Consider the following 25,614-nt stretch of genomic DNA (forward strand, 5'->3'; position numbering starts at 1 on the left):
TAGATTCTGCAAAACGCTTAAAAAAACATGAGACATGCTATCGCAAATCCTGACATTGTGACGAACGTCTGAGTGCGTTTGCCGTTGTTGCCTCAGCATTATGATGCGTCTAGGTAGCTCACTCACGCTGAAGCACGTCGGATGCTCTAAAATTTGAGCAGTAAGAAGTTTTTCCGCAAAAGTTATGCTTTACATAGAAATCAATAGACTTGGAAAACCAATGTCACTATACTAAATATTCATCAATGTCTTTATCCTTCAGTCACTAATCACGTATAAAATTTAATCAGATAATCAAACATTGCCGCATGTTCAAGAGACTATCAGAGCGTTTCCCTGCGGCGGCCACGCGGCTAGAAGCTTACACTGCCGCTGGTTCCGATGTTTCTGCTATTTCTGTAAATCCAGAAGCTAATCCTGATTCTAACGCCGAAATCGCCAACTCACAAGATTTAAACGCTGATACGGCTCCAGGTCCATTACCCACACTTTTCGGAGAGGAAAGCAGGTCACTACAGAGTGATGATCCCTCGCCAGCAATCTCAAAGACTTCGTTAACCGAGCGTTTTAATTCTGAGACCATGTCTGCGGCTGCATTTACGATGATGGGGTTCATGCAGAAGGCCAAAGAGGTAGCTACCACAGCAGCTAAAGAAGGCGCTGATAAGGCGCGCAAGGTTTTGGACGCTGCTGATATGGATGCACTGCAGCGCCGACTTAGTTATGCACTTGATCGGTCTACTGGAGAAGTAAATTTGGAGCTTTTAAACTTCTCGTACATTAGTGACAATCTCGTTGCTATGGGTTTTCCCAGTATGAATTCGGGTACAAATCGTACGCTACTAAAGGATAATCCGATTGATCTTGTAGCCATGTACCTTAACGACAAGCATAATGGTCATTATATGATCTGGAATATGAGTGAAGAGACGTACGACTACACATACTTTGACAACCAGGTGTTAGAATACAATTTTCCTGGTCATCCGGCGCCACCATTGGGTTTAATTTTTAAAATTTGTTCCTCAATTGAAAATTGGCTTCAAGCCGATGATAAGAATCTTGCAGCCGTGCATTGCTTGACTGGAAAAGGGCGAACGGGTACCGTCATTGCGTGCTACTTGGCGTGGATCGGGCAGTTTCCGAATGCCTTGGAGAGTTTGGAGTTTGTCGCTGAAAAGCGGCAAACGTCGGTCGAGAAACTCACGATTCCATCGCAGCGTCGGTAAGTGATATGAAGAGGTGAAAGAAATTTGAAATGATCAAAAGATGATTGTATTTTGTGATATAGATATATTCAGTATTTCAATAACGTCATGGAAGGTGTCAAGCCTCGGTCATCACCATTACTGCTGCGTCGAGTAATTATAAATACAATTCCTGTATTTGGAGAGCGACGAGTTTTAGAGCCGGCAAAAAAGGAGTTGATAGAGGAAGACAGATCAGAGACGGTTGGTGTCGAGGGCGAGTCGTTGACGTCTCTTGCTGCTCCAGGTGGCACGGAAACTGAGCAGGGAGAATTGGTAGAGGTCATTGAAAAAGGCTGCTGTCCGTATCTGCAAGTTTTCAAAAGTGGAAAGTTGGTGTTTACAACTACGTGGCAAGATATGGAAGATGGACATGGAATTCAGTGGGCAAGTACAGGTGATGGTTCCCTATCGTTCAATGTGAATTGTATGCTGCAGGGAGACATATTGATCCGTTGCCGCCATTTGACGGATGCTGGTCAGCGTATTTCGATGTTTCGTGGCGCATTCCATACGGGCTACATTCCGCAAGGCATTCTGAGGTAAATATCTTTACTTCTTCGGCGACGTGCTGTGTCTTGTTGAGCTCACCTAGAAATATGATCGTAGACTGACTAAGGCTCAGCTCGATGGGGCTTGCAATGATTCCCGCTTCGACCAGGATTTTTTTGTCGATTTAATCTTTGCAGACGTTGAAAGCGAAGAAATGTCTTTGGCTAATCACGCGAATGGTAATATTTTGGATTCAAGGATGTCAATAGCTTGTTTTGACTCCGTTATGTTTTATTGGGTAGACGACAAATCCGGCACAACTCCTAAAAGCGAGGGTGTATCTCTAACCGAAGAAGATCGCCAAGCCTACGAAGACATGCTCCAACGAGATGAAGTCTTTTGGCAAGATATTGAAGAAAGGAAAAAGAGACTTCAAAAGCAACGCGAAGAGCTTTTAAATAAGAAGATGGAAGCAGAAGCAGCATCTATTGCTGAAGCAAAGACGAAAGCTGAGGCAGCAGCTGAGGAAGCAAATATGGTGCAGTCAGAGCGAAAACAGACCTCATTCAGTATTAGTGGAATAGATGAAGACATAGTCAATGTGCAGAAGACTACTCGTAAGGGCAGCTGGGATGCGGAAAAGGACAAAGAGTTGATGAGCGAGCTCGAGTCGCTCACCGATCGGGACCTGACTAACGCTGCCAAAGATGTAGAGGAGGCAAAGACTCGCGAAGTAGCAACTTTTGCGAGCGAAGAGGGTGATTCTAATTTGTCGAAAGATTATGACGAAATTCAGAAACTCGAGAAGGAGCTGGCGAGTCTTTCCGATAGCAAGATTGATCCTCAGTTGGAGTTACTTGATGCTGAGCTTAAAGGTCTTGAGGACCTGTCCCCTCTAGTTGGTGACGAGACTGACGACGTTATGAATTTCGGGGCTGATGACTTCGAAGAGCTTGAAGAGTACTTGAGTGGTTTATCAACCAAGTGATTAAATATTATTCAACTTTTTCGCTTTGTAATGCAATAAAAAAATAGGGTAAACTCATTGTTATTCAAAGCCAAAGATTACTGACTTCGAAGAGCGAGGTTTCTAGCCAACAAATATATTTTGTTCACACCTCCAAATATATAGTCGTATAGACAATTGAGTTTGTGTTCAATACGCCTTTGACTGCAACCTCATACCAAGCGCTGTTTGGTATGATGTTCACTCTGCTACTTTTCGAGACTTTGCTGCCAATCCTCTGGTCTCTCGTTGTCTTCCATCTGAATGTCTATCGTATCGTCGTTAATGCATCGTTCGAGTTATAGTTTTCTTTTAGAGAAAACATTCAGCGAGATATTATGAGAGATCATTTCAAATTATTAAATCGTGTTCAGCTGTTATATCTCGATTACTACGTCATGATTTCTGCATTTCGCGACATTATAAAATCGGATCCCGAACATCGGAATCTTGTCATTGTTAAAGTCATTAAGCATTACTACTATAATATTCGGTACGAGTTTTCCGATCAGGCAACGTTTTGTCACAAAGACTATACCTGAAGAAATTCTAATGAGTGCGGCTGTCGTCGCTAGCGAAAGATGTGGACTGGACAGGAGACATGAGCTTCTAGTATTTTGGAGCAGATCAGATACCGCAATGCTGAAGACGACCCTCTAGCTGTGTGCATATCCTCGATACCGATATTAATGCTGTACAATACTTCACTATCAGCAATAACTGCAATAATGAAACCTGACGTTTCCACTTCTTGAGCCAAAAAATTGTGTATGTTCTTGTACACATCGAAAGGAGCTGTAGATTTTGTCGACTCCGTACTTCGTCTGTAGTACCCAGTGCCATATCTACGCGAACAGGTTGCAAGTCACCATCTCTGCGATGCAATATTGGCCTTTATCATCTGACTTCTGCATGAAGGAAGGTACTAGAACACGTCATTTCAGTTTCTGCCCACGCTTATGCAGAAGACCCCCGACGCTATTTATGCGTACATGAGGCCAGTCACTAGGGTTAGCTGTGGCTGCTGAAAACAGTTGGGCTGTGCTTACATGAATAGCATTTTTGAATCATATGATCGCCAAACGCAATTGCAACATGGTCCGGCTCAGTTGTACAAACAAAAAGTGTTCCTCACCATGCTTCGTGTTGTTACAAGATGAATAATATGTGAATCTCAATGTTTTGTTGAATAAAATACTGGAGTGAGTTATCTCATAGAGCAAATAAAGTACAGAGACATTGCACTAATTAGACTTTGGACATGGCCGTTGTAGCTTGTTTCTGATAGCTCAAAATGAAACTGAATCCTGATTATCCATACGGATCAAGGATCCACTTGCCGCGTGTTTAACAGCGCTTTCTTCTGTCATATCAGCAAGATTATATTTATCCTGTAATATCTATCCTGTAAAACTCTGTGAAGCTAAGTGAGAGTGAGCCAAAGCTAACCCGACGATAAACAATTTTACATCCAATGTAAAAGTACATGCCCGAGCATATCACAACGGGTGGAAGATGAGCAATGAAAGGTTATCTAGTCAGCAAAGTTGATTATCCATATAGAAGAGAATAATATCAATTCTGACACCAAGATGTCTTGTTTGATGGATAAGCGCAAGAGATGGGGAGAAAGTTTACCAGTCTGTTATGTATCCATTCAAAGAAAAAACAAATCTCCGAGTCTCGACTATAAATCATATATATCATTTAAGTAACCGTAATGGCGCGAATGATAATCATCTTGATGGGATTGTGGAGCAGCTGCGATCGGTTATAAATCGTTTCACCTTCTTAGTGTAACTAAATTAGCATGAGGCTAGCGAACTAGTTCTGAAATTTTAGTTCCCATCTCACGATCGGACGAACGTCCATCATTGGCCGTGGATTCCTAAAAAGCAGACGAGGAAGTTTGCGTGAGAAAGTGAGGCGAGTGCTGCGTGACGTGGGGCGAATCTAGCCCTTCGCTGCTTTGCACTTTGCCCACGGCGTATGAGTCTGTGGTGTCGCTGTCTATCACGAAGACGTGGCGATTTGCAGAGACGAATGCTATTCCAGGAGCAGTTTGAACGCATCAAGGCCGTATATCCAGGCACGAGTTACGTCTGTTTGTTGGATAGTGACAGCGGAGACATGATGTGCGTCAGGTAGAGAATTAAGTCGACATAGATACGGGGATCTGATGACGATTAACTGTTGCAGAGCGCAGTCCGAGATTACTGAGGTGAATACGGACGAGATTACTCGCACGATCATTAATCTTAAGAATGCTGCATTGCACTTTGGTACGCAATATTATGAAATGACGATAAGGCAAGTAAAGTAAGGAATACGTTGATTGTTTTGGAATGTAGCGGCGACATTGAATCAGATTGATCCACAGGTTGTTCATGTAAGAGGCGCACAGGGCATGTTCTCCTGTTATGGCTCTGCTCACATGGTGAGTGTAAAGGCGATTATCTTTTTTACAGACATAGGTTGAACGTATGTGAAGATTTTGGCCTTTTATAGTGAAATGCCTGGCGTTGATTTGGAACTCTTCGACTGTTTTGAAGCTGACAAAAGTATCGAGCCGATCACTGGAGAGCTGCATCGAATACTAGACGCTCAGTCTAGTGCCTAGTCGTTATAATCGAAGGCGTTTGGTGAGTTGACGTGCAGAACATTGTCGATCATATCGAAATGAGTTTCAAGACTTGAAAAAGCTTCTTAGGCCAAAAAACGATTAAGTCTCAGAAATATATTTAAGAGGGAGAACACGCTAGCGCTCCCCATGGTTGTATCTCAATCTAATGCGTTGAAGATTTCTAGAATCGCTCATTCATCCTACTTGCTACATTACGCATCTTGTTGTACACCTTGCCAGGCGGGGCGCCCATGATAAGTGAGCAGATTGCATCCCGTGCGAGTTTAATGTTAGCAAACGAGCCGAGGATGTGAATTTTTTGATCGGCGAGCACAATTCGTGTACGAGTGGCATTTTCCACTGCATACTTTGTCTTGCCGTCCTGTCCTGCTACGCGACCAATGGCACGACTTAAGTGGTCACCCTTGAGCATCTTGACATCGTTGACCTCAAATGTATCAATAAAAAGATCTTCAAGACGTAGTAATGCTACAGCATCTTGTACTTCAAAGCCCATCATGTATGCCTGCACAAAATCAGCGGCTTTTTGTAATGCACCGGCGTCCGTTGTATGTGGTGAATTTTTGAGCTCAATACAGCGAGTCTTAGTGTTCATACGAATCTGTAGCTTCAAATGCTCGATTATTGGCTTCATGATATTTGGCCAGTCGTTCTTAAGTGGCGTATACCGATGAGCCGGCACCCGTACACGTCGAAAATCGTTCTTGCCACCAGATTGCTGCTGTGCGCTAAGCGCTGGAAAGTTAGGCCGCACTACGCCTTCATCCGACTCAACATCCATTTTATCAACATTCTCTTGTGCTTGCTGTGCAATTGCTTGCGCGTCGATGATCATGTCTTGGCCAGCCATTGAGTCTACCTGCATGATTGGAGATGTCTATGAGACGATTGTTCAAAAACGACTGGAGTTGACATCAGGCAATATATTGGCTTGAAGAATTATCGGTTTATGTAGATTTATACCGGTTTTATCTGGAAGTATCGTGGTGTATTCAAATATTTATCTTAAAAGCTGAGAATCGTGTCGAAATATCATGATGAAGTTTCAAGATGAGAATTCTGGAAAAATAGAGTAGTGACACCTCGAAAAATGCCCGCAACACGCCATTCTTACGCAAGACGTTTGAATAGTATCTAGGTATCATTTTAGCTAGCTGAAATTCCAAAACGAAACGATCTTGATTTTAGTGGGTGTCAATATCCAGCTATTGATTAGGCAGCTGAGGAACGGCGGGGGAACACATCCTCTGTGCGGACTCTCAAGGTTAAAGACTTTGTGTAAGGTGCGCGGATACCCCGTTGCAATTAGAAGCACTAGTCGTGACTTCGACGACCGAGTTGTAAGGGAGCTGTATCATCTCTACAGTTGGAACAGAAAGCGCTTGCAAATCCATCAAATCATGGGGTGAGGGGATTGTGCAGTTCGTGATCAAAGAATAAAAGACCCGCTCACCAGGGGGTATTCATTAGCTACTTATTGCGCTGGTGTCTTCTGAGACGTCTAAATTGAATGGCTCTCCAGAGCTCAATAGAGCGAGATAGATTCTGTTCATCGTCAAGCTTTGAAGTAAGAACGATGTAAATCTCCGCGAGAATACGAGAGGCTATGGTGGTCATGAACTCGGCCCTGCTCCTAACTGGGCAACAGCGCGATCTGGAGATCCGCCACCCATAACGATAATAAGAAATGGTGGACTGTGTGTAAATTCACGACCTATCATTATTGAGGTGTCGGCTGACACTCTTTCGGAATCACTATCTAATACAATAAGCATTGTTCTTCTCCACGCAGGTGCGGCTTTCAATGAGACATGCCACACCTACTCAAACACTTTCAAAAAGGCGATGAATGCTGCACTGAATGCGGACTTATAAAAAAACTTATCAACGAGGGTTGTATCATGGCGATGTGAGGCCCGCTTCTATGTGGAACGAATTTTTGCTCGGAGTGTTTTTTAGGGCATACCAGTACACTGTAAATTCGGGGGTTACACGTAACCAGAGTTTGACAGAGTTACACGTACACCTGTTTGAAAGGGCGGGTCACACAACATGGTGTGACCGTACATTGGTGTAGATTATACAAGCTGGAAAAATCACACAATGGTGTGGCTACACCGTAACAAGAAGCCACTACGTGGCAGGATTGCCAGTAGTAATGCATAGTAATTAGGTCTGACTATGCTAATTAGGTATTACAATGATAGTTAGGAAATCCTAAGGGTTTAGACAATGGCTGCTCTGCCGCAGCTAGAATAATTAAATACAGTTTCAATTTTCGAACGGAAGAGTTGATTTGCCTTGGTTAAGGTTTTGGAGTACTCTTGGAGGTAGCGGATAGCGATCCGCTACTCTCGTACTGGTTTTTGTAGGGAATTTAAGATCGGTGACCTTAGCTTTAGCTACCTTTAAGCAAAGAGCTACGACAGCTTCCCTGCTCAGATCACATAGGGGTTTCTTTCAATAAAACTTGAGCAATGTTTCTTTGAAGCCATTGAAACATACATTCTGGCGCACCCTCTGTATAATCAAGTTGAAAAACAGCACAATGCGGAGCAATATGCTTTGCAATAACGAGTGGACTCTGGTTGGATTTAAGCCTTAAATATGATCTGTAGCTGTATCAGCAAGCTCATGGGTACGAGGAGGAAGGATACGACAGCTTCAACTGAAGCTGAAGGCGAATACTTGTCTTATCTTTGAAATTCTTGCTTTGTACTTGATGTATCGAGCGTCTTTCTCATCTCACATCCGTTGCACTACTACCGATTTATGAGGCCGATAGCGACTTGCCGGCAGTTAGACGGCAAATACAGGCAATATGAGTATTAGCTTGCTGTGGGTGACGAGGTTTCATTTGACGCTGTGATCTGACCTACATATGTAGTGCCGTATGTCTCGAAGACTAAGTCGCACCATCTGCTTTGAGCCATATACAGTCTTGGGCAAAAGATGATATATACCGGAGGAAATGCGTTCGTATCTCTTGTTTTGGAGGGCTATGTCAAAATTTATCAAAACCACACTCCAATTAGCCGCTGGAGCGCTTAGTGCACTGTTGAACAAAAAGCGGTATTACAACAGTACATTACAGATACGCTATAATCTTACCTAAAGTAGCGATTCTGTTTCGAATAGCTTCGGGTGCTGTGAGCTAGAGGATCCAGTGGTGCAGAATTGCGAGCATGTTTGAAAAGACTCTTCTCCGCATCGGTCGCACGTTGAGACGTTTGGAGAGTGTCGATGCCGTAGATAAATTTGTTAATAGTCTATGACTAAATAAGTGATTTCGGGCGAAGACACAGAACATCAGAACCTATGTCGTGCACTCCTGACCACAGCATTCCGCATTGTGACCCCACTGGACTCCAAGAGGGAAAGCCAGTTTTTTTATTTGATGTTGGATACTGCATGGTAATTTCTACGCTGTGTTTCTTATTTAAGAGCGCTGGCTGTACAATGTATATCACACAACCATTTCATTAGGGTGATATTTTTTCATCCACGAGTCCTTTTGACTAGAAAGCCAGTGCACCGCCTAGTGTAACTAATAAATAAAAACTTGATATAATACGGAGATGTAGGCTTAATGCTCGGGACTTAGACACAAAAAATCGGCAGAAAATTGCAAAAATAATTTTTGGCTTGTAGAAGTTAAATTGCTGAAAGAAATATTTCAGAAACTAAATCTCTTCTATAGATAGCCCCAAGCTCTGGGAATGTAAAAGTCAATAAGCTGAGTATTTGAATTTTGCAGAAAAGGGTCCACCAAGCCATGTGACTGGGCCTCCCTGTATGCCACCTGCACACTGAGCTCTCCAACCGAAAAATTTGACTTCAGTGGCACAGCAATCGTTGGAATATGCTTACTTTTTCTTGTTAGCTAATCTCCTGATCTAAACTAAGGTCCAGATCGCAAACTAGGCATGGAATTAATTACCTAGATTATCAAGCAATTTTTTGACAAGGCTGAGTGCTACGACTAGATCTGTGTTCATATCGATACAGGTGCGCTACAGCGGGGCTGCCGCAGCTCTTTGCTAGGAAGAAGCTAATCTAAGGTCACCGATCTTACATACTTGACAAGGGCAAGAACGAGTGTAGCGGATCGCAATCCGCTTTTCCTAAGAGTACACCAAAACCATAACCAAGGCGAATCAACACTTCCGTTCAAAATTGAAAATATATTTAATTGTTTTATTTGCGTCAAGACCACCTATATCTAAAATTTTGGTTTTCCTGATTAAATAGTAACACCTAATTAATATGTATTACTACTGACAGTCCTGCCGCGAAGTGGCTACTTGTCACGGTGTAGCCACACCATTGTGTGATTACACCAATTTGTGTAATCTACACCTACGTATGGTCACACCATGTTGTGTGACCCGCCGTTTCATACAAGGGTACGTGTAACTCTGTCAAACTCTGGTTACGTGTAACCCCGTAACACTCCCCCATCAAAATTCTGAATACCCACAATTCACATTTGACTCTCGCATCATGCGATTTGCGTGTCTGAGACACCGTTACGTCCCAAGGTCATCTTTGAACATTCTTCGCTCGATGAGCCCTGTGTCTATGACACGAAAAACACCCAGCCTCGCTGGTTCCGAGGGCGCCCGCGAGTAAAGGCCTTCTTCTTTTACCGCACCTGGTGTATCGTAACATCATTCGTTTGCGGTTTCACGGAAAGCACATCCCAAACCCTCGGCAACCGAGCGCCACACACCGCACCGGGGGATTTCCTCTTCGAGGATTAGGAGGAAGTCGACTTCGAGTCGGATATTTCTTTCCCAGCATGGGAAGACATGGTGCGCCAACGGCGCGACGTGAGCCCAGCTTGAACCTTGCGGATACCGTGTCCGCTCCCCGACCTCTCGACTTCCGGGGAAAGTGATGTTGTTACCAATTGCCTCGACGAGACACAAGAGCAGCAATTAGAGGCTACCCACAGGGTGGCTCTCATGTGATCGAATCCACGTTCGGTCCTATACCCTCGTGTGAAATACGGCTTCCGCTCGGCGGATCCAGCTACTGAAGAAAAAGACGCGATCACTCGATCATCAGGCGTTTACATAGTCGGGCTTCCGGTCACTACACAAGGCTGAGCTTGATCAGCGGAAAACTCTCCGAGCTCGCTTTTGGTACCCCAAGAAGTTCCAATGGATAGATACTGCGCTCGACTTCGAGCTCAAAGAAGAGATGCTCCTGTATTCGCAATGCAGACTATTCCTATGGTGGTCGCCCCTGGCAAACCCGCTACAGATGATGAGGAGCTCTTTGGGAGATGGGTGCAGTGGAACCGGAAATTTTTTATGCTGTCTTCCTTACAGACGAGCCACAAGGAACGGACGTGCGCGTAGAACGCCATCTCTGATTTGGGTTTGCCAAATTCGATGCGCAACGCCGTCTTTCTGCGTATTGTCGCCCCTCGACACATGGAACAGTCCATAACGCTCCCGCCAGCTCTGTGGTTTCTCACACGGATGCGTCAACGACCACAGCAGCTCAGGGCCATAGCTTGAGCTCAGCTCAAGGCCCTCCGGTTTCCCGGGCTACTGCCGAAAAGCGCGGGGCGCACGACGTCGCGGAGCGCCATGATCCTTGAGATCATAAGCGTCCACGACATCTGTGCAGTCTTGCCGAAGTGGCATCTTAAATCCCACGAGTTCTCAAATCCCACGAGTTCTCGTAGTTTGAGTATCCCCGCCAATTCACAAGATATTAACCTCAAACCTGTCGACGACGTCAACCCACGTGATAGCGAAAACGACCATTCTCATCGAGCAGAGTCGGCGGCGGACGATGACGACTTGGTCGATCGCCGTCCGGTGACTTCGATCTCTGGCGGACAAAGTCCGTCGTCATCGGCATTCCGCCGAGCATCTTGCCGAGGTTACCTACCGCTGTGCGGAAGTTCTCGAAAACCAGTTGCTGGCTCAGCTTCGGGGTGGCTAGACCAAAACCTTTCCAATGTAGTGCGGGTCTTTATCAGAGACAGTTGACTACCGGAGTTTATCTGTCGAAAAATCCGATCGCGTCGGTGTCCGGCACTGCCGCAAATTAGGTCATCTTGCTCAAAAGGTTCATGCGCATGGACTGTCAAAACTCGAGAGTACCGGTATATTGTCCGGCCGCGTCACCGCGTTCGGAGAGCGTTTCACCCTCTGACACGTCCCACACGTGCGCACATATGTGCTCGTCCATTTGTACAGCCTGGGTCACTAAGAGTGGTAGCTCACCAATCTGTACGTCTTCTTACGACCGAGATGACCACTAAATGGGGTGTCATCGGCCTCATACAGAATAGGTATTTTAATTATAACCGTGCGGAACCACAATTTGTGGCGTATCCATATAATCGGAGATATAATACAGCAACCCGTCACTCAACGAATATCGGTTTAACCATACGAGCAAACGCGCCGACAATTTCTTGTCCGAGTTACCAAGTTCCACTGCTTTCCGGAAATATACAACACCCCGAAGTTATATTCCGCGAAGAAGGAGAGCCACAAGGCAATCCTCCGCGAGAGGAGTCGAAGTTCGTAGTGACGCATGTTCTGTATAGATCACAACCGGCTTGGAGCCGAGCAAGTGCACCTGAAGTTGACAGGTGCATATTTTATCTCAGGTAATTTCTTGTCGTGGACTGGATAATTCTTCTTCGCATCTTTAAGCCGGCGAGATTCGAGCGCGATCACACGATATCGCCCCTCGACGTCTGCTTGCAGCAGTGCACAGCCGATGGAAAGTCCGAAGCGTCACAGGCGACACCAAACGAACGATCGACGTCTGGCAACGCTAGTATTGGTGCATAAAAAGGCTGTTTTGACCCTGTCAAAAGCGCCCTGATGCTCGGTGTCCCAAAACAATGGCCGTGCCATTTCTGCCTAATTTGTGCTATACTTGTACAAGTAGTTGACGCGGCTAAGCAACTTGCGCAAGTCCTTTTGGTTCTTTGGAACCGGCCAGTACACACTGGCCTTGACTTTAGTGGGTCCGCTCCAGGGCGACGCTTCCCATTTAAGCACCCTAAAAAGGGATTTTTTTCGCGCCAAATATGCACTTATCGGCATCTGCTTACAGATTATTCGTGCACATGCACTCGAGCACCGCTCTCAAATGGACGATGTGGTTTTCAGCATCTGCCCTCCCGTGCCCCGCACGATTGTGGACGGATATGCCATCGAAGTATGTCTGTCCATACGCCCGATGGGGCCTGAAAACTGCGTGCGTCACAAGACGATAAAATGTTGCTGGTGCATTTGACAGCCCTTGAGTCATCACCAGCCATTTTCCGAGCATTCTGCAAGGGGTAATCACCGCTGTCAGCGAAATATCGCTCGCTCATGAGCAATTGCTAATAAACATCAACCAAGTTGAGTGTACTGTACTTTGTACAGCCAACCATATTGTTCTGAAAAACGTTCTTTCTAGGAATCGACGTCTGTGCCGGAATGGTGGCAGCGATTAAATTGTTGTGAGCGTGAACGATACGCCACTTGCCGTTCGGCTTCCGGATACGAAACGTGGGTGTCAAATGGGGAGGCTTGCTCTCACGCACCATTCCTGCGTCGTGTTCCGCACGTAAAAGGCATCAATGACGTCACACTGCTCCTTTGGCGGGGGATATTGGCGTGTTACGCAGTCGGAACCAGGTCGATCTCATGACGCACACCTCGGTCCGGAGGTAGGACCGTCGGCGGTTCTCTGGGGGCGACGTCTCTAAATTATTTTTTCGATAGATAGTCTGGATCAGAGGATCCTTCAGGATCGACGATATGCTTCGTGCGCTCAGCACCCTCTTAGTCTCTCCTCAAGGACAGCTTCATCCAGAAGCGACGATGAGTTAATATCCTGGTGCGGTCTTATAATGACCACCTCGGCTGAATTGCCTGCCTTCAAGGAACCGCCAAACTCTTCGAAGGACATCTCGTCCAGCGACCGCGGGAATAGCCTCGAGGCTGATACCGCCGTCTTTCTCTCCCGTTATACCGTTAACAAGGGTATTAAATGATGGTCCAATCTGGAATCAACTATTCCATGGGTATCCCAAGATGCTGGATGATGTCATCAACCATGCGATACAAGAGACGTTTTGCGTCATGCAATCCAAACTCAATGGCTTCGTACCACATTGGGGCCAGAGATCTTATAAACAACATCGACAATACTCATCTCGAGCCCAATAAGGACCCACCCCCTACTGGTCGTTTGATTTTATACCTCTAGGAGCGTTCGAAACGACAACCTTAAAGCAACCACGGTTATCCGAGCGAGCACCCTGCGTCTGCTGCCGACTCGGCAAAGGCACTCTACAGTTGTGACACGGCTTCCCACAACGGAAACACTTTCCATCATTGCGAGGACGCTCATTACCAGGCGTGGAATTGTACGAGATTTTCATTGGCTCTGGACCATCACTTGTACCGGTCGCCTGGCGCGTTTCCCTTGTGTAAACCTACCCAATATGAAAGAAGAAATGATCATTCGTTTAGCGAATGGATTAAGAATGATGATGCCAAAGCAATTCATTTGATTAGTAATGAAGTTTGAAAATTTCCGAGGTCAAGACGAGAATATTCGATGATGAGTTTGGTATAGTCCTAGTCATTCATAGTTGAAACGTTATCAGCCAGGCATTGACTGGATGAATATGGGGATCGTCAAAACAGTATGAGCATATGCATCTGTTGAAGAAGTCACAGATGCCCAAAGTGATATTGTTGTGTGGGATGGCCCCCCATTATCACAGGACCAACTCAAGAAGACGAAAGTCAAGACACCAACTTGGGGTGGAGCAGTCGGGGCCAAAATAAGACTGTCTCCATTGCTATCAAAATGAATGTCATGACCGATGGTAGTATAAATAATATTGTGTCAGAGGCAGAGTAGTATAAAGAATAGTGGGTCGGACCCATCCCGGTAGAAGAAAAAAAAGGTCACCGAGAAAAGCTTGTCGTCAAGTATTCTGCGTGTCCTTGATCAAGATCAAGGTAAAAGTTGTATTGATGAAGAAGTGTTTAACACAAGACACTTCAAGCGAGTTTGTAAATATTGTGGCCTACAACGAAGAAGGCAGCGTCGATATTATCCGTCACGTGAAGACTGAATTTCTTCAGGTTCAGTCAAAGAATCAAGTATCTTGCCGTTAATGAGCAAGAAGACGCTGAAGCGTAGCCTGGCGAAAGGCAGAACTTCGCAAATATGTGCGATCGTCGAAGAAACAATCGGCGATGACATCAATACTGCGGCAGTATCTGATGAGAAGACACGGGAAGAAAGGTTTGATGAGCAGTTGTGGGACGCGCTTAGCTCAAATCCCCGTTTTTGGACTTTATATCGAATATTTTGACATATTTCCAGACCAGGTGCTAGACGAATTCTTATCCGAAAGAGGCATTTGTCATGAGATTGACATACTTTATGGTACGAAGTACTGCATAACACACCAGTGGCCATTGCCAAAAGAACAAGTCATTGCAATTGACGAGCTCTTTGCGCAGCAACAAAAGGCTGGTCATGAGCGTGAGAGCAAGGTTCCGCATTGTAGTCCGGCCTTCTGGTGAAGAAGGCCACAATTGGTTGGCGCAGGGTTCACGCTTTCGATATATTTAACGATGCGACCATACCTGCCCAGACTCTGTTTCCACGAAAGAATTTAATTTTTGATGGCTGGCAGTACAATTTTCAGTGCAATCGATCTGAAAGATGCTTTCTATCACGTAGGAATGCACAAAAATGACCCACCACTAACTGCAGTCGTTACCCTCAGTGATATGCTGTGGGAATGGTTAGCGATGCCACAAGGTTTGAAGAACGCTCCGGCGACTTTTAACAGAATGGTCACAAATCTTCTTCGTCCATTGGGAGAGTTTGCACCGAACCACTTTGACGATATAAACATTCACAGTAAGAAAGCGGGTGATAAGTCTATGTCGATGTTGATCATGATCATTTTCATCAGATCTTCCAAGTCATGCGAGAGAATGAGCCCTACCCTAATTTGAAAGAGCGCATTTTCTATGCACCAGAGATCTCCGTTGTAAGCTGCCTTGTGGGCAAGAGTGGCGTTCATGTAGATCCGGAGAAAATCAAGCTATCAGTGATTGGCCTGAGCCAAACAATTTGAAACACTGAGACAACGGTTGGGCTTGGCCAACTATTTAGACAAATACACGCGCAACTATGCAGCGTTGGTGCAATCCCTATCGAAAGAAGAAGGTTGAATGGGAATGGTCAAAAGATCACCAGGCGGTATTTGTCGATGTGAAGATGAGCTTGAGAAAGGCTCCTGTTCTTGCGATTGAAAGCCACGCTATGCCTTTTAATGTGGTCTGCGATGTAAGTGATTATTTCATCGGTGGTGCGTTGATGGAACACGATTATGAGGGTCGAGAGCGAGTTGTTTCGTATCCGTCGCGACAACTCCGGCCCGCAAAATGGAACTAACCGGTTCATGATAAAGGGTTTCAGCAGTAAAGTATTCTTTGATTAAGTATCGTTTGTAGTCGCTTGGATGGGAGCGTTTTGCGATCTATACAGATCATGCCCCACTGCGTACGGCAGTAAAGAATCCTCATTTATCGCCAAGAATGGCTCGATGGTCTTCTTTTTTGCGGAGTACAAATTTGCTGTACACTACAAGCCAGGTAAGACGAAGGTCTTATCCGATACGTTGTCAAGACGTCCGGTCTATGATCGAAAGTCCAAAAGCGAAAACATACATGAGTCATGTCGACAATGCAAAGATTCAGAGTGCAAGCTATGACTACGCTGCACGAAGAAATTGTTGAAGGGTGCAAGTCTAGTAAGACATGTCAGGACTTGGTGAGGTATTCCAATGACCCTTCCGACAAAGCACTGCAAGGTCTTCCGTCTCGCACAAGATCGCGTACTCACCCTTATGGAGAATATAACAGATTGTCATACAATAGGTGGGAATACGGGGATAGCGAGTGTTGATGTTCCAAATGACGAAGGTTTGCGTCATCGTCTCGTATATGAGTATCATGACAGTCCTTCGGGTGACCATCTCGAACTAGCGATAATGTCTCTCGGTCTTTCCCGGGTTTACTACTGGCCACAATGTTAGGACTTGTAAGATTTGCCAGAGAGTGAAACCATCTAATTCTACTCAGGTCCAACTTCGATCGTTGGCCGTGCTAATAGGCGTTTGGAAGTCAGTTAGTATGGATTCATATTTGGACTTCCGTGTGACACACATGGATGCCACTGTGTCCATGTGTTAGTGGACCGATACCGTAAGATGGTTCGTCTTGCGCCTTTTTCGGACAAGATCTCTGCCGAAAAGACAGCTAAGGTTTTTGTAGACGTTTTTTTGCGTCTTATTGGCCTTCCTGTTAAAATAATGTCTGACCGTGACACTCGTTTTACATCGAAATCTCGGCGTGCACTGTTTGGACTATTGAGCACCGAATTGTCCAAATTAACAGCGGCACACTTTGAAACGGACAGTCAAACAGAGCGTGTGAACCGAGTCCTGAAGGACGTACTGCGCGATTTTGGTACGTCGCTCAAAGAGAAAAGTGAATTTTTTACTCTTGCAGAGATTCCACGCATGTCACGACAGGTCATTCGCAATTTTATGTGAACTATGGCATTCATCCAAGAGTACCTGCTTCCAAAGTGGGGGAAGAACTATGGCTATAGAGTCACAGTCAGACCGAAATGCTGTCACAGAGTTAAAAGAGGATAATAAGTCAATAAGACCTATAGACGACATGACAAGTCGTGAAGAACAGCACGATGATGACTTTATTGCGAAGAGACAAGCTCTTGTTTGGTTTGTTCGAGACGCAATTGCGAAGCGTCAGGATCTGCAAAAAGAACAAGCAGATAAGAGCGGAAGAACAAGACGGCATATAAGGTCAATGATCCTATACTACTTAGCCCGACAAGTCTGTCTGAACACGCAATGCCCAACTTAGGAAGCGGGAAGCTTTTGCCACGATTCACTGGACAAATTTAGATGTTAAAGTCCAATGGTGATGCGTATACATTAGCCATACCTACACGCATGCGCCTACATCCTACAATTTATATGGGTAGGCTAACGTCGTTTCTTGCGAGTGGATCTGTCGATCCTGCAAAACATTTGATAGATGATCGAGCTTTCATATAGTTTCTCCAATTGTCCACGAAGAGCAACCAACTTCTCACCCTGAGAATTCTTCTCTGCGTGCAAGCGTTGAAGAACATCAAAGAATTGCATCTATACTGATTCCAGCGCTTGAAGGCGAGAATGGTATTACCTCGAGAACAGAATATGCCTCTATAACAGAGCGCAACAGGTGTTTGTGAGCCATCTCAAGTTCATCATGAACCTGTTGAAATCGTAGTTCAAACAGAACTCCAAAGCCTAACATTGATCAGTTAGAATGTCAAGCCTCGACGTCTGCTCTGTAACAAGGTTCAAAAAGCTGCCGCAGTGATCTTCAAGCGTCGAGCAACGCTGCTGCAATGCCTCAATTTGCCGGAGATGAGTGCTCAGCCACCTCCAGAGTTACTTAATCGTTTTTAGGTTCATCCCCATCTCCGCTATCAGACTCTCGTGGAGAGCGTCGTTGGGTGGTTGAGACGAGTGTCGATCACAAGGATTGATTGACTCGTCATCGTGAAAAAAAACAGTTGAATCATCAACGCTTCTACAGAATTAGGTTATGCGGCTATCCTTCGGATTTGGACTCGTGGGAACCTCGTCAGTCCTTTGAGTCTGATGTCCCTGACGTGGTTCGCAGCTACGATAATCGCTTGAAGCTTTGCTAGAGGATACACGACGATGACCAGAGCTTAGTTTTGCTCGGTCGTGACTGGGAGCTCTGCCACCGCCGACTCGACGAAGCCAACGCTCCATTTTGTTCTCGTTCTCAAGGCGACATTTTTTTTCGCCAAGCGTCAAGCTTAAATGCGATGGGCTCGGTCGGATCATCACTATAGTTGATCCACTGCCAACATAAGAACTGTTCCATATTGAACCTCTTGTCTTTATGATGGAGGAAACGTCAAAGAGTTCTGGGGCAGCTCTTTGCCGTTTAGGCGAAAAACATGCAAGCTGATCGCTTCTTTGTTAATCGGAAAGTGAATTGCTCCAAAAGGTCTGCAAGAGTTCAATCGACTTTTGGCTTTAAGGCAGGTGCGATGTAGTGGGCTACACTTAGCCATTGCACGAAGATACGTTCATGTACCTCTTGAATGCATGTGGATATTAATAGAAGAAAAATTCAAATTTGGTGCTTCCAAATACATAAGTTATTTTCTACTTGAAGTCACAAACATCCTGTATTATACAGAATGCTGGTTCCTACTTGGGGGTCTATACTTTCAACGAGACAGACGTGACTTTGGCTTTGGAAGTGGGTGGTGTAAGCCAGTCACTTCTACTGGATACTTTCCACGAAAGGTGAAGCTCAAGCTTTCGAAGTTCATGCTCCGTACACCCAGAATCTTTTATTAGTTGAAGCTGATGTAAAACCTCTTGGGGTGTTTTGTATGTAACAAGGAACCATAACTCATACTGAATTCAGTTGCATAGCTGCCTTTAAGAGCCTTAGTCGTTTTTTTCGTCCAAGTCGGGACTATCCTTCTCCCTCCACGTCGAGAATCGCTGCCTCAACGCACAAGCGTATGTGTTTTGTGTTGAGGCGCTGTTTGTGAACAGCGCCCTCTTACACAGGGTTGCACGCATGCGCCGATGTGATGTAGGTTTGCTGTAACATGGTACTGACTCCCATGTACCAGTATGTGGTGAGAAAAAATGCTCAGGACCTCAAGTGCAAAACTCTATGTGTGGCTCGCGATCATTAACTTTATCTTCAGTCTTCCAAAGAAGGCTCTTTACGGACTATATGATCAGGGTGGATCATCTCGCTGCTGACTACGGCACTATAGCTTGCAATAATTTGCCAAGTTGCTCCTCGACCAAGTGTTTCACCAACCCGTCTTGCCGTTACCATGTCTCAGATACCGATCGGCGCTGTTCAAAAATGTTTCGGTGAGCAAAGCTCAAGGTGATCGTCATTGGAGTGGACATGTCGACCGCTGACAATCGACAAACAGATGGTTAATCGAAACGCAAAGTACGTGTTACGGAGAGGTTTTATTGAAGCGCATGCGCCGAAAGACCTCGAGCTGAAGCGAGTTTTCTCAATCATTGAGTTTGCGATGAATATCGCAGCAGACATCTTTTCAGACTTGACTCCGATTTACATAAATGATTTGTGAATCTCTGCCACAGTGCGGCATGGTGTTTGTGGCGGAGGGGGTATCGATCCATTTTAACTTGCTAATATTATCCTCAAAGCAAAATTTGTGATTTTACCTTTATGATTTTAGGGTTATTGACGTGTGCGCGCCGCTGTGGCTAAGGGCCAGGATATTCAAAAGAAACACACCGATGCTAGATTAGACAGAACACACAATTTAATGATGTCGAAAGATGATAATGCTGTCTGCAATTACCCTACCTACACATGTTGTGTCTGAGGTCCTTAAGACGAAATAGCGACCGCACTATGCCCGATCGTTCGTGATCGTTGATCAAAGAGTAGTGACTAAACATCCCAATGATAATACAAACACAGCCAGTGTTTTTTGTAGGCGTAGTGAAGTCATACCAAGATCTCGCACGAACGTGCCAATCGGATTAAACAGTTCGTTGACGAGGCAACGAATCTACCATCCAACGTAGCTAAGCAAACTTTGGCTACAAAGCAGCGGAGTGGTACCTAGCCGCTGGGTTGATCCAAGAACTAGCGCATCTTAGTCTAGAACGCACGTCGTAACTCTCGGAGATAGTTGAGATTCTGCAAAAACCAAGAAGGTCACGAGAACCAGCTGAGGAACCAGCAGCCTTGCTTGATGAGCACGGCGCAGGTTACCATCATGCTGCGGATACACCAAGTATGTGGTAGAGTGAAAGGGGTATCCTCAGTCTGAAATCTCGTGGGAGCGTTGGGGTTACTCTTCGACAGATTTTCCCTGGTGACATGCCTATTTACGACCTGGTGCATCATCGGTCGTTTTGCATTGAAGAATTGGCAGGGCGACTAATGCAGCTCCCTTCTCAAAAATGGGAGGTGACCGACATAGCGGTGGACAGGACCCTTGGTCACTGGCTGTTCCAGCTGTCTCATGGAGACGAAGGAGATAAAAAAAGAGGATGAAGAGCAGTCACCTCGAATTTTGTTTCGTGCTTATCAGTCTGCAACGTTAAGCTGAGGACGATGCTCTATGCGACCGTCCGCTTTGTTGAAGCAGGCTTTAGAAACTTAAGATGATTTCTAATTCAATGTGAGTACTGGGTCGTACACTTAGCGTCAGTTTTATAGATATTAGCACTCAAAGCATATGTCCCATGGAAGCTATGGGATTCTTCAACCCCTGTTGCTCCAGGCGCGGACGTTGTCTTTGGGAAGTTGATCCATGTGGGTTGATAATGCGCTCGCGGAAGGACAATCTTGCGTTCTTTTCGCTCTGGATGTAAGTGAAAGGCCCATAGGCATAGGCGTGTAGAAGCCCCGCGCGATTCTGAAATTTGTGCAGCAAGTAGACTAAGCACACGAAGCGCCTCTTGCTTGGGGAAAAGCAAGGCCTGTTTTGCTGGGTGATGGCAGTAGTATTTGGCGGAAAATTGTACAGCGTTCTCATCGAAGATCATCTCGGCGTCCTCGCCAAGAATTCGTCACAGCAAGACCGCACTTTAGCGGGGACTCGCCGAGCTATTTAGTTTGATGCATGGGAGCAAATCCTGGTGTAGGTAGTCAGAAGAGCAGACACGGGGGAGTGCAGAGAGTGGAAACTATCCAAGCGCAGTTGGATGAGGACGCTGTTGAAATCAATTCCTCAAACACAACACACAAGCTTGTGCGACGAGAAATTGATTCCCGACGCGGAGGGAGAAGGACAGTCCCGATTTGGAAAGAAGAAGAACGACTTAAGACCTCAAAGGTAAATCTGCAACTGAATTAAAATAGGTTCTGGTTCCTAATTACATGTAAAACACCTTAAGGGTTGTAGAAGCTTTTTTCATTTTACCTTGGGCTCTCGATATATAAATCAAGGGTGCACTAAGGTTGAACCTTCGCTGCAAATGATACAAGATCTTGAATGTACGAAGCTTGAACTTCAACTTCAAAGCTTGAGCTTCAGGTTTTGTGGAAGTGTTTAGTGGAAGGGACAGGTTTACGCCACCCACTTCGAAAGACAGAGACACGTCGGATTCGTCACCAGAACCATTCGCAAAGTAAGAACCAACATTTTGTATCACAGAATGTTTTGACTTCATGTAAGAAATTACGTTTGCGTTTGGGATTACCATACTGTGATCTTCTTTTATGAATTCACACAATGCATGTACCTTCATATAGTGGCTAGTATAGCCCATTCCAGCAGTGGTTGCTCATATGGTGGTCACTTAACATAGTCTGGAAACGACAAACTAATTGTGGACCTCAGTTTAGCATAAATTTCTGTGTGGAGAGTGCAACGGGGTAAGTACTGTGATCCTGTGAGCTTTACCCTGACATATTTGCAGCAATTATATTCAATACAATACGATACAATTGATGGAATTGTGAATTTTCAAAAGTACCAGAATATCGGTATTATGTAGATGACGATTATCCAAAAAGAAATATCCGTTTGACACATAGTCAAACGCCAAAGCCTAATGTAGTATTATATCGAAAAATGATACAACGTAGCGCGAGTTTAAAAGTCAACACTTCCTCCATGCAAAGCGCTCGACAACATCGCTGATTTAAATTCTATAGATTCTTAAAAATGAAATGGCATTATTCTACTTCTCAAAGATGATTGAATAAGCTAATCAAAATTAACAGGCAATGCAAATCTGACGTAGTGTTGTATACACCGTTTTTGTCACACACAAATCTTATTGTGTGATACATTTCACGTAGTCGTATACACTTTTTTTGTCACACAGTTTTCTTCACAAAACGACTGATTTCTTCATGTGTTACATTTCCATAACTTTTACAAGAAAATACACCTTTCTATTGAAAAAACTTTCGAAAATTGTAAGAAAAATGGACTGTAACAGTGATAAAGCATCTGCCATATCAGATTCAACAGGAGAATTTGCTACAAAGCCTTTGGCGTAACGGATGTGCACAAATTTCGTGATTCGGTGCTTCTATGTCCGTAATCATGGATGACACGACACCTCAGTCTTGCTGTATCGAAACATCATTGATCTTAACAGGTAGAGCTTAACGACAATGCCGTATTATCGTCGTGGTCCAGGCTTTAGCTTCTCAGAAGGAGCAGGACTCGATATCAACGCTTATGGTCCACCAACCGACTTAGTGCATTCAATGGATTTGGACCTACGGCTCTTTTCGAGCTACTTTATAGTAGTTGATCCACTAGCGACTTTTGTAGGCTACCGAATTGCACAACATTGTCTGCGTGGTTGTCGTGTATCGTTCCTATCGCCGTCGCAACGCATGTGGATCGGCTTTTTCTACTGTTTGTTTAAACTTCGACTGGTATGTATGTACTTTGTTTCTTTTCGAATGACTGCGATTGACCATATCAATTTCTTAAGATTGACTACGCATTCCACGGAACAACATACTACATGCTGTCACTGGTAATAATGGTCGTGTACTTTGTGTACGCACTTCTGGCTTTTGGCTTTCACTTTGGTCCGCTGCAATTCTTGTTCTTTGATTACATTCCACGAAACAAAATGACACAGAGTGTGATCTACAAGATGGCGCAATTATGCAAACAAGTGTCGGCACGTATCGAGTTTTACATACTACAGCAGCTTATTTGCAGTCCTCCATTGGAAACGCGTGACCGAGATGCTATGACCTCATCGGCTATAGCCACCCACCCACAAGATACGACATCTGTACGCTCAGATAGAATCACTGGTTTCTCGCGAGTCACGTCATTCTTTGGACGAGAAGTCGAGGTGAATATTGAGCTTTGGAATAGCTCCATGTGTCAGCAATGGGCTATGGCTCTGAGCACTACTGCCCGATCGCATGCTTCACGTGTTCGGAGAAAACATTTAAACACTGTTGCATTCAGCGATTGTGTGTTCGAGTCCCGATATATGTTCGTAATGCAGCATGATGGTTTGTTGCTTGGTTTTTTTGTGACGACACCAACTGCGACGCTCATGACTAAGTTTAAGGATGGAAAAGCCGTACCCTTTGAACTATTGCTGCGCTTTAACTGTACTTCTCGCCGGGCATTGGTAACGATGGTACCACATTTTTTATATGCAGAAAGCCCCAAGCTGGTTGGAAAAAAGACGGTGGCTCAGTCACAGGCTGTCTATCGTCTACTTTTACAACTTAATAGTATGCACGGCAATACGGCTGATGTATCACTTCGTGCTCTACGAGCAAAGAACTTTATTGACGCTGGTGTCGGTCAAGTGGTAAAGAAGAAGTTACGCATTGCTGGCTCGTTTAGTGGCCTCGACGGGTATTAAACGGCAATCGATTCGACTTGGCAACGCCATCATTTATTTAAATAGAGTATGTTAAATAGCCATCCTATTCATGTGTGATTGATTCCCCATTCTTCTCAAATTTACTCGTCAGCTATGAGTTGAATTCTGGTGAAAAGTTTTCTCGACCTTATCGGCTTCGCGAACTGATAGGAATAGCTATATATTGTTTACACATAACTTCGATATCTTAACACATGCTTCGAGCAATTTTTCTTTTAACAAAATTGCAAAGGAGGAGGAACAGTAGGTACCATACCTAATTTGAATTCTGCTTGCCGAAACTGCTCCACGTTCCATGCGTCATCGCGCAAATCGGGTGATAGTCCAGTAATCTCAGGTCTAGAAGGTACAGTCGTGCGTATACTTGTAGGCTCTTCAGTTGCAGACTTCTGGAATCCCCCAGATTCATTAAAAGTGCTAGTCGAAGTCGTCTGCGTACCGAATGGGCTGTTTGATGGTGCTGCAAGTGCTCCAAACTGAGATTTGGTCGTGCCGAATAATGCGGATGCACCAAATGGAGTAGAGGCTGTACCAAACTCTGCAGAAGACCTGCCAAAAGTTGTAGCAGACGTCGAAGAAAATGGAGAGCTTACAGATGTCCCAAATGGTGAGGATGCCGATGTAACAGCAGTAGAACCGAATGGTGAGGCTGATAAATTTCTTTCTCCTGATTCTGTTCTAGATCCAAAGGCAGTAGAAAAACTTGTACCACTTCCAAATGATGAAGGCGTCGTCGTTTTACTCCCAAACGTTGTCGACGATGTAGCCACCCCACTAAAAGAAGCTGTAGACGGTGCTCCGAATGGACTTGTAGCCGGTGTGACTGGTTTTCCAAATACAGTCGCAGCGCCTCCTGCAAACGGGTTGGCTGTTGTCGCACTGCCGATTCCGGAGCCACCACCTAATGAGCTTGTCGCAGTCTTAGTCGTATCATCTGCACCAAACGATTTCATGAACGAGACATTTCCTCCACCAAACGGATTAGCAGTAGCCGTAGATCCAAAAGGAGAAGTCGTTGATGTCGTTCCAAATGGATTCGCTGCTACAGCTCCTCCAAATGGATTCGAAACGCCAATTTGTCCATTAGAATTAGAGACTTCAAGCAGCGATTGACCAGCAAATAGCTTCTGTGCTGACTGATGGTTCTCCAACAGCGATACAACTCGACGTCGTTGGTTTTGTTGCTCTGCCGCAAGTGCTTGCAGCTTCTGCGTAGACTGTATGCAGCTTCCCGACGATTTAATCTCTTGATAAGCTTCCCATCGAGCTTCTTCTGGACTGATATCACCTGTTACAATACTTGGAAGCTACAGCATTATGTTAGCGTTTCTTTCACTTATAGGTAGTAAGTACGACTCGTACGCCTTCGGCAACTGCAAATCCTGAAAGTGGCCATATTGAAGGTAATTTAAGCTCCTCGATGGCGATTGCACGTCGTGTCTCTTGAGTCTTAGAGACTGAAGTGACGCCATTGTTTCCGAAAGGAGACGTTTGTGAACCAAATCCACCGCTAGCTCCATTACTGCGCTGTCCATTGGATTCGTGTGAGAAGCGGCAGTTGAGACCATTGCGGCAAGATCCCCGTAAAAAAAACTTGCAAGGCTTCATGTAGCCGCCTGGACGCCCCATGTATTAGTAATGATATTCTGTTGGTAATAAATTCGTTTGAGACTTTTAATGTGGTTACCTCATACTATTTTTTTTA

General features: G+C 45.0%; 8 protein-coding genes across 8 annotated transcripts; 5 read left to right on the forward strand and 3 right to left on the reverse strand.

Moving 5' to 3' along the window:
• Positions 1-308: 308 nt before the first annotated feature.
• On the forward strand, positions 309-2,727 carry PHALS_12903 (phosphatidylinositol--trisphosphate 3; the record flags this gene model as incomplete). The annotated part of the gene is made up of 4 exons (XM_024728548.1): positions 309-1,225; positions 1,292-1,789; positions 1,857-1,978; positions 2,042-2,727. 4 exons carry the CDS (start codon positions 309-311, stop codon positions 2,725-2,727), a joined length of 2,223 nt encoding a protein of 740 aa, XP_024579014.1.
• A 31-nt stretch (positions 2,728-2,758) lies between these two features.
• Positions 2,759-3,970, forward strand: PHALS_14645 (uncharacterized protein). The gene has a single exon (XM_036407537.1). It carries the CDS (start codon positions 3,084-3,086, stop codon positions 3,285-3,287), a length of 204 nt encoding a protein of 67 aa, XP_036263231.1. The 5' UTR covers positions 2,759-3,083; the 3' UTR covers positions 3,288-3,970.
• Positions 3,971-4,788: 818 nt separating this feature from the next.
• PHALS_12904 (uncharacterized protein) lies at positions 4,789-5,365 on the forward strand (the record flags this gene model as incomplete). The annotated part of the gene is made up of 4 exons (XM_024728550.1): positions 4,789-4,880; positions 4,945-5,027; positions 5,097-5,182; positions 5,237-5,365. The coding sequence occupies 4 exons, from the start codon at positions 4,789-4,791 to the stop codon at positions 5,363-5,365; spliced, it is 390 nt and encodes a 129-aa protein (XP_024579016.1).
• A 184-nt stretch (positions 5,366-5,549) lies between these two features.
• PHALS_12905 (rna-binding protein pno1-like protein) lies at positions 5,550-6,254 on the reverse strand (the record flags this gene model as incomplete). Its single annotated transcript, XM_024728551.1, has 1 exon — positions 5,550-6,254. One exon carries the CDS (start codon positions 6,252-6,254, stop codon positions 5,550-5,552), a length of 705 nt encoding a protein of 234 aa, XP_024579017.1.
• Positions 6,255-7,832: 1,578 nt separating this feature from the next.
• On the reverse strand, positions 7,833-8,740 carry PHALS_12906 (uncharacterized protein; the record flags this gene model as incomplete). Its single annotated transcript, XM_024728552.1, has 3 exons — positions 7,833-8,001; positions 8,501-8,658; positions 8,726-8,740. 3 exons carry the CDS (start codon positions 8,738-8,740, stop codon positions 7,833-7,835), a joined length of 342 nt encoding a protein of 113 aa, XP_024579018.1.
• A 7,924-nt stretch (positions 8,741-16,664) lies between these two features.
• Positions 16,665-17,009, forward strand: PHALS_12907 (reverse transcriptase; the record flags this gene model as incomplete). The annotated part of the gene is made up of 1 exon (XM_024728553.1): positions 16,665-17,009. The coding sequence occupies one exon, from the start codon at positions 16,665-16,667 to the stop codon at positions 17,007-17,009; it is 345 nt and encodes a 114-aa protein (XP_024579019.1).
• Positions 17,010-22,656: 5,647 nt separating this feature from the next.
• PHALS_12908 (uncharacterized protein) lies at positions 22,657-23,888 on the forward strand (the record flags this gene model as incomplete). The annotated part of the gene is made up of 2 exons (XM_024728554.1): positions 22,657-22,926; positions 22,986-23,888. 2 exons carry the CDS (start codon positions 22,657-22,659, stop codon positions 23,886-23,888), a joined length of 1,173 nt encoding a protein of 390 aa, XP_024579020.1.
• A 236-nt stretch (positions 23,889-24,124) lies between these two features.
• Positions 24,125-25,538, reverse strand: PHALS_12909 (Nuclear pore complex, Nup98 component (sc Nup145/Nup100/Nup116); the record flags this gene model as incomplete). Its single annotated transcript, XM_024728555.1, has 2 exons — positions 24,125-25,216; positions 25,272-25,538. 2 exons carry the CDS (start codon positions 25,536-25,538, stop codon positions 24,125-24,127), a joined length of 1,359 nt encoding a protein of 452 aa, XP_024579021.1.
• Between the last annotated feature and the right edge of the window lie 76 nt (positions 25,539-25,614).

The sequence above is a fragment of the Plasmopara halstedii genome (assembly GCF_900000015.1).
Source record: "Plasmopara halstedii genome assembly, contig: Scaffold_650, whole genome shotgun sequence".
NCBI lineage: Eukaryota > Oomycota > Peronosporomycetes > Peronosporales > Peronosporaceae > Plasmopara > Plasmopara halstedii.

Excerpts from the sequence above, each read along its gene's own strand:
- PHALS_14645 (XM_036407537.1), top strand. The coding sequence starts at position 3,084 with ATGAGAGATCATTTCAAATTATTAAATCGTGTTCAGCTGTTATATCTC.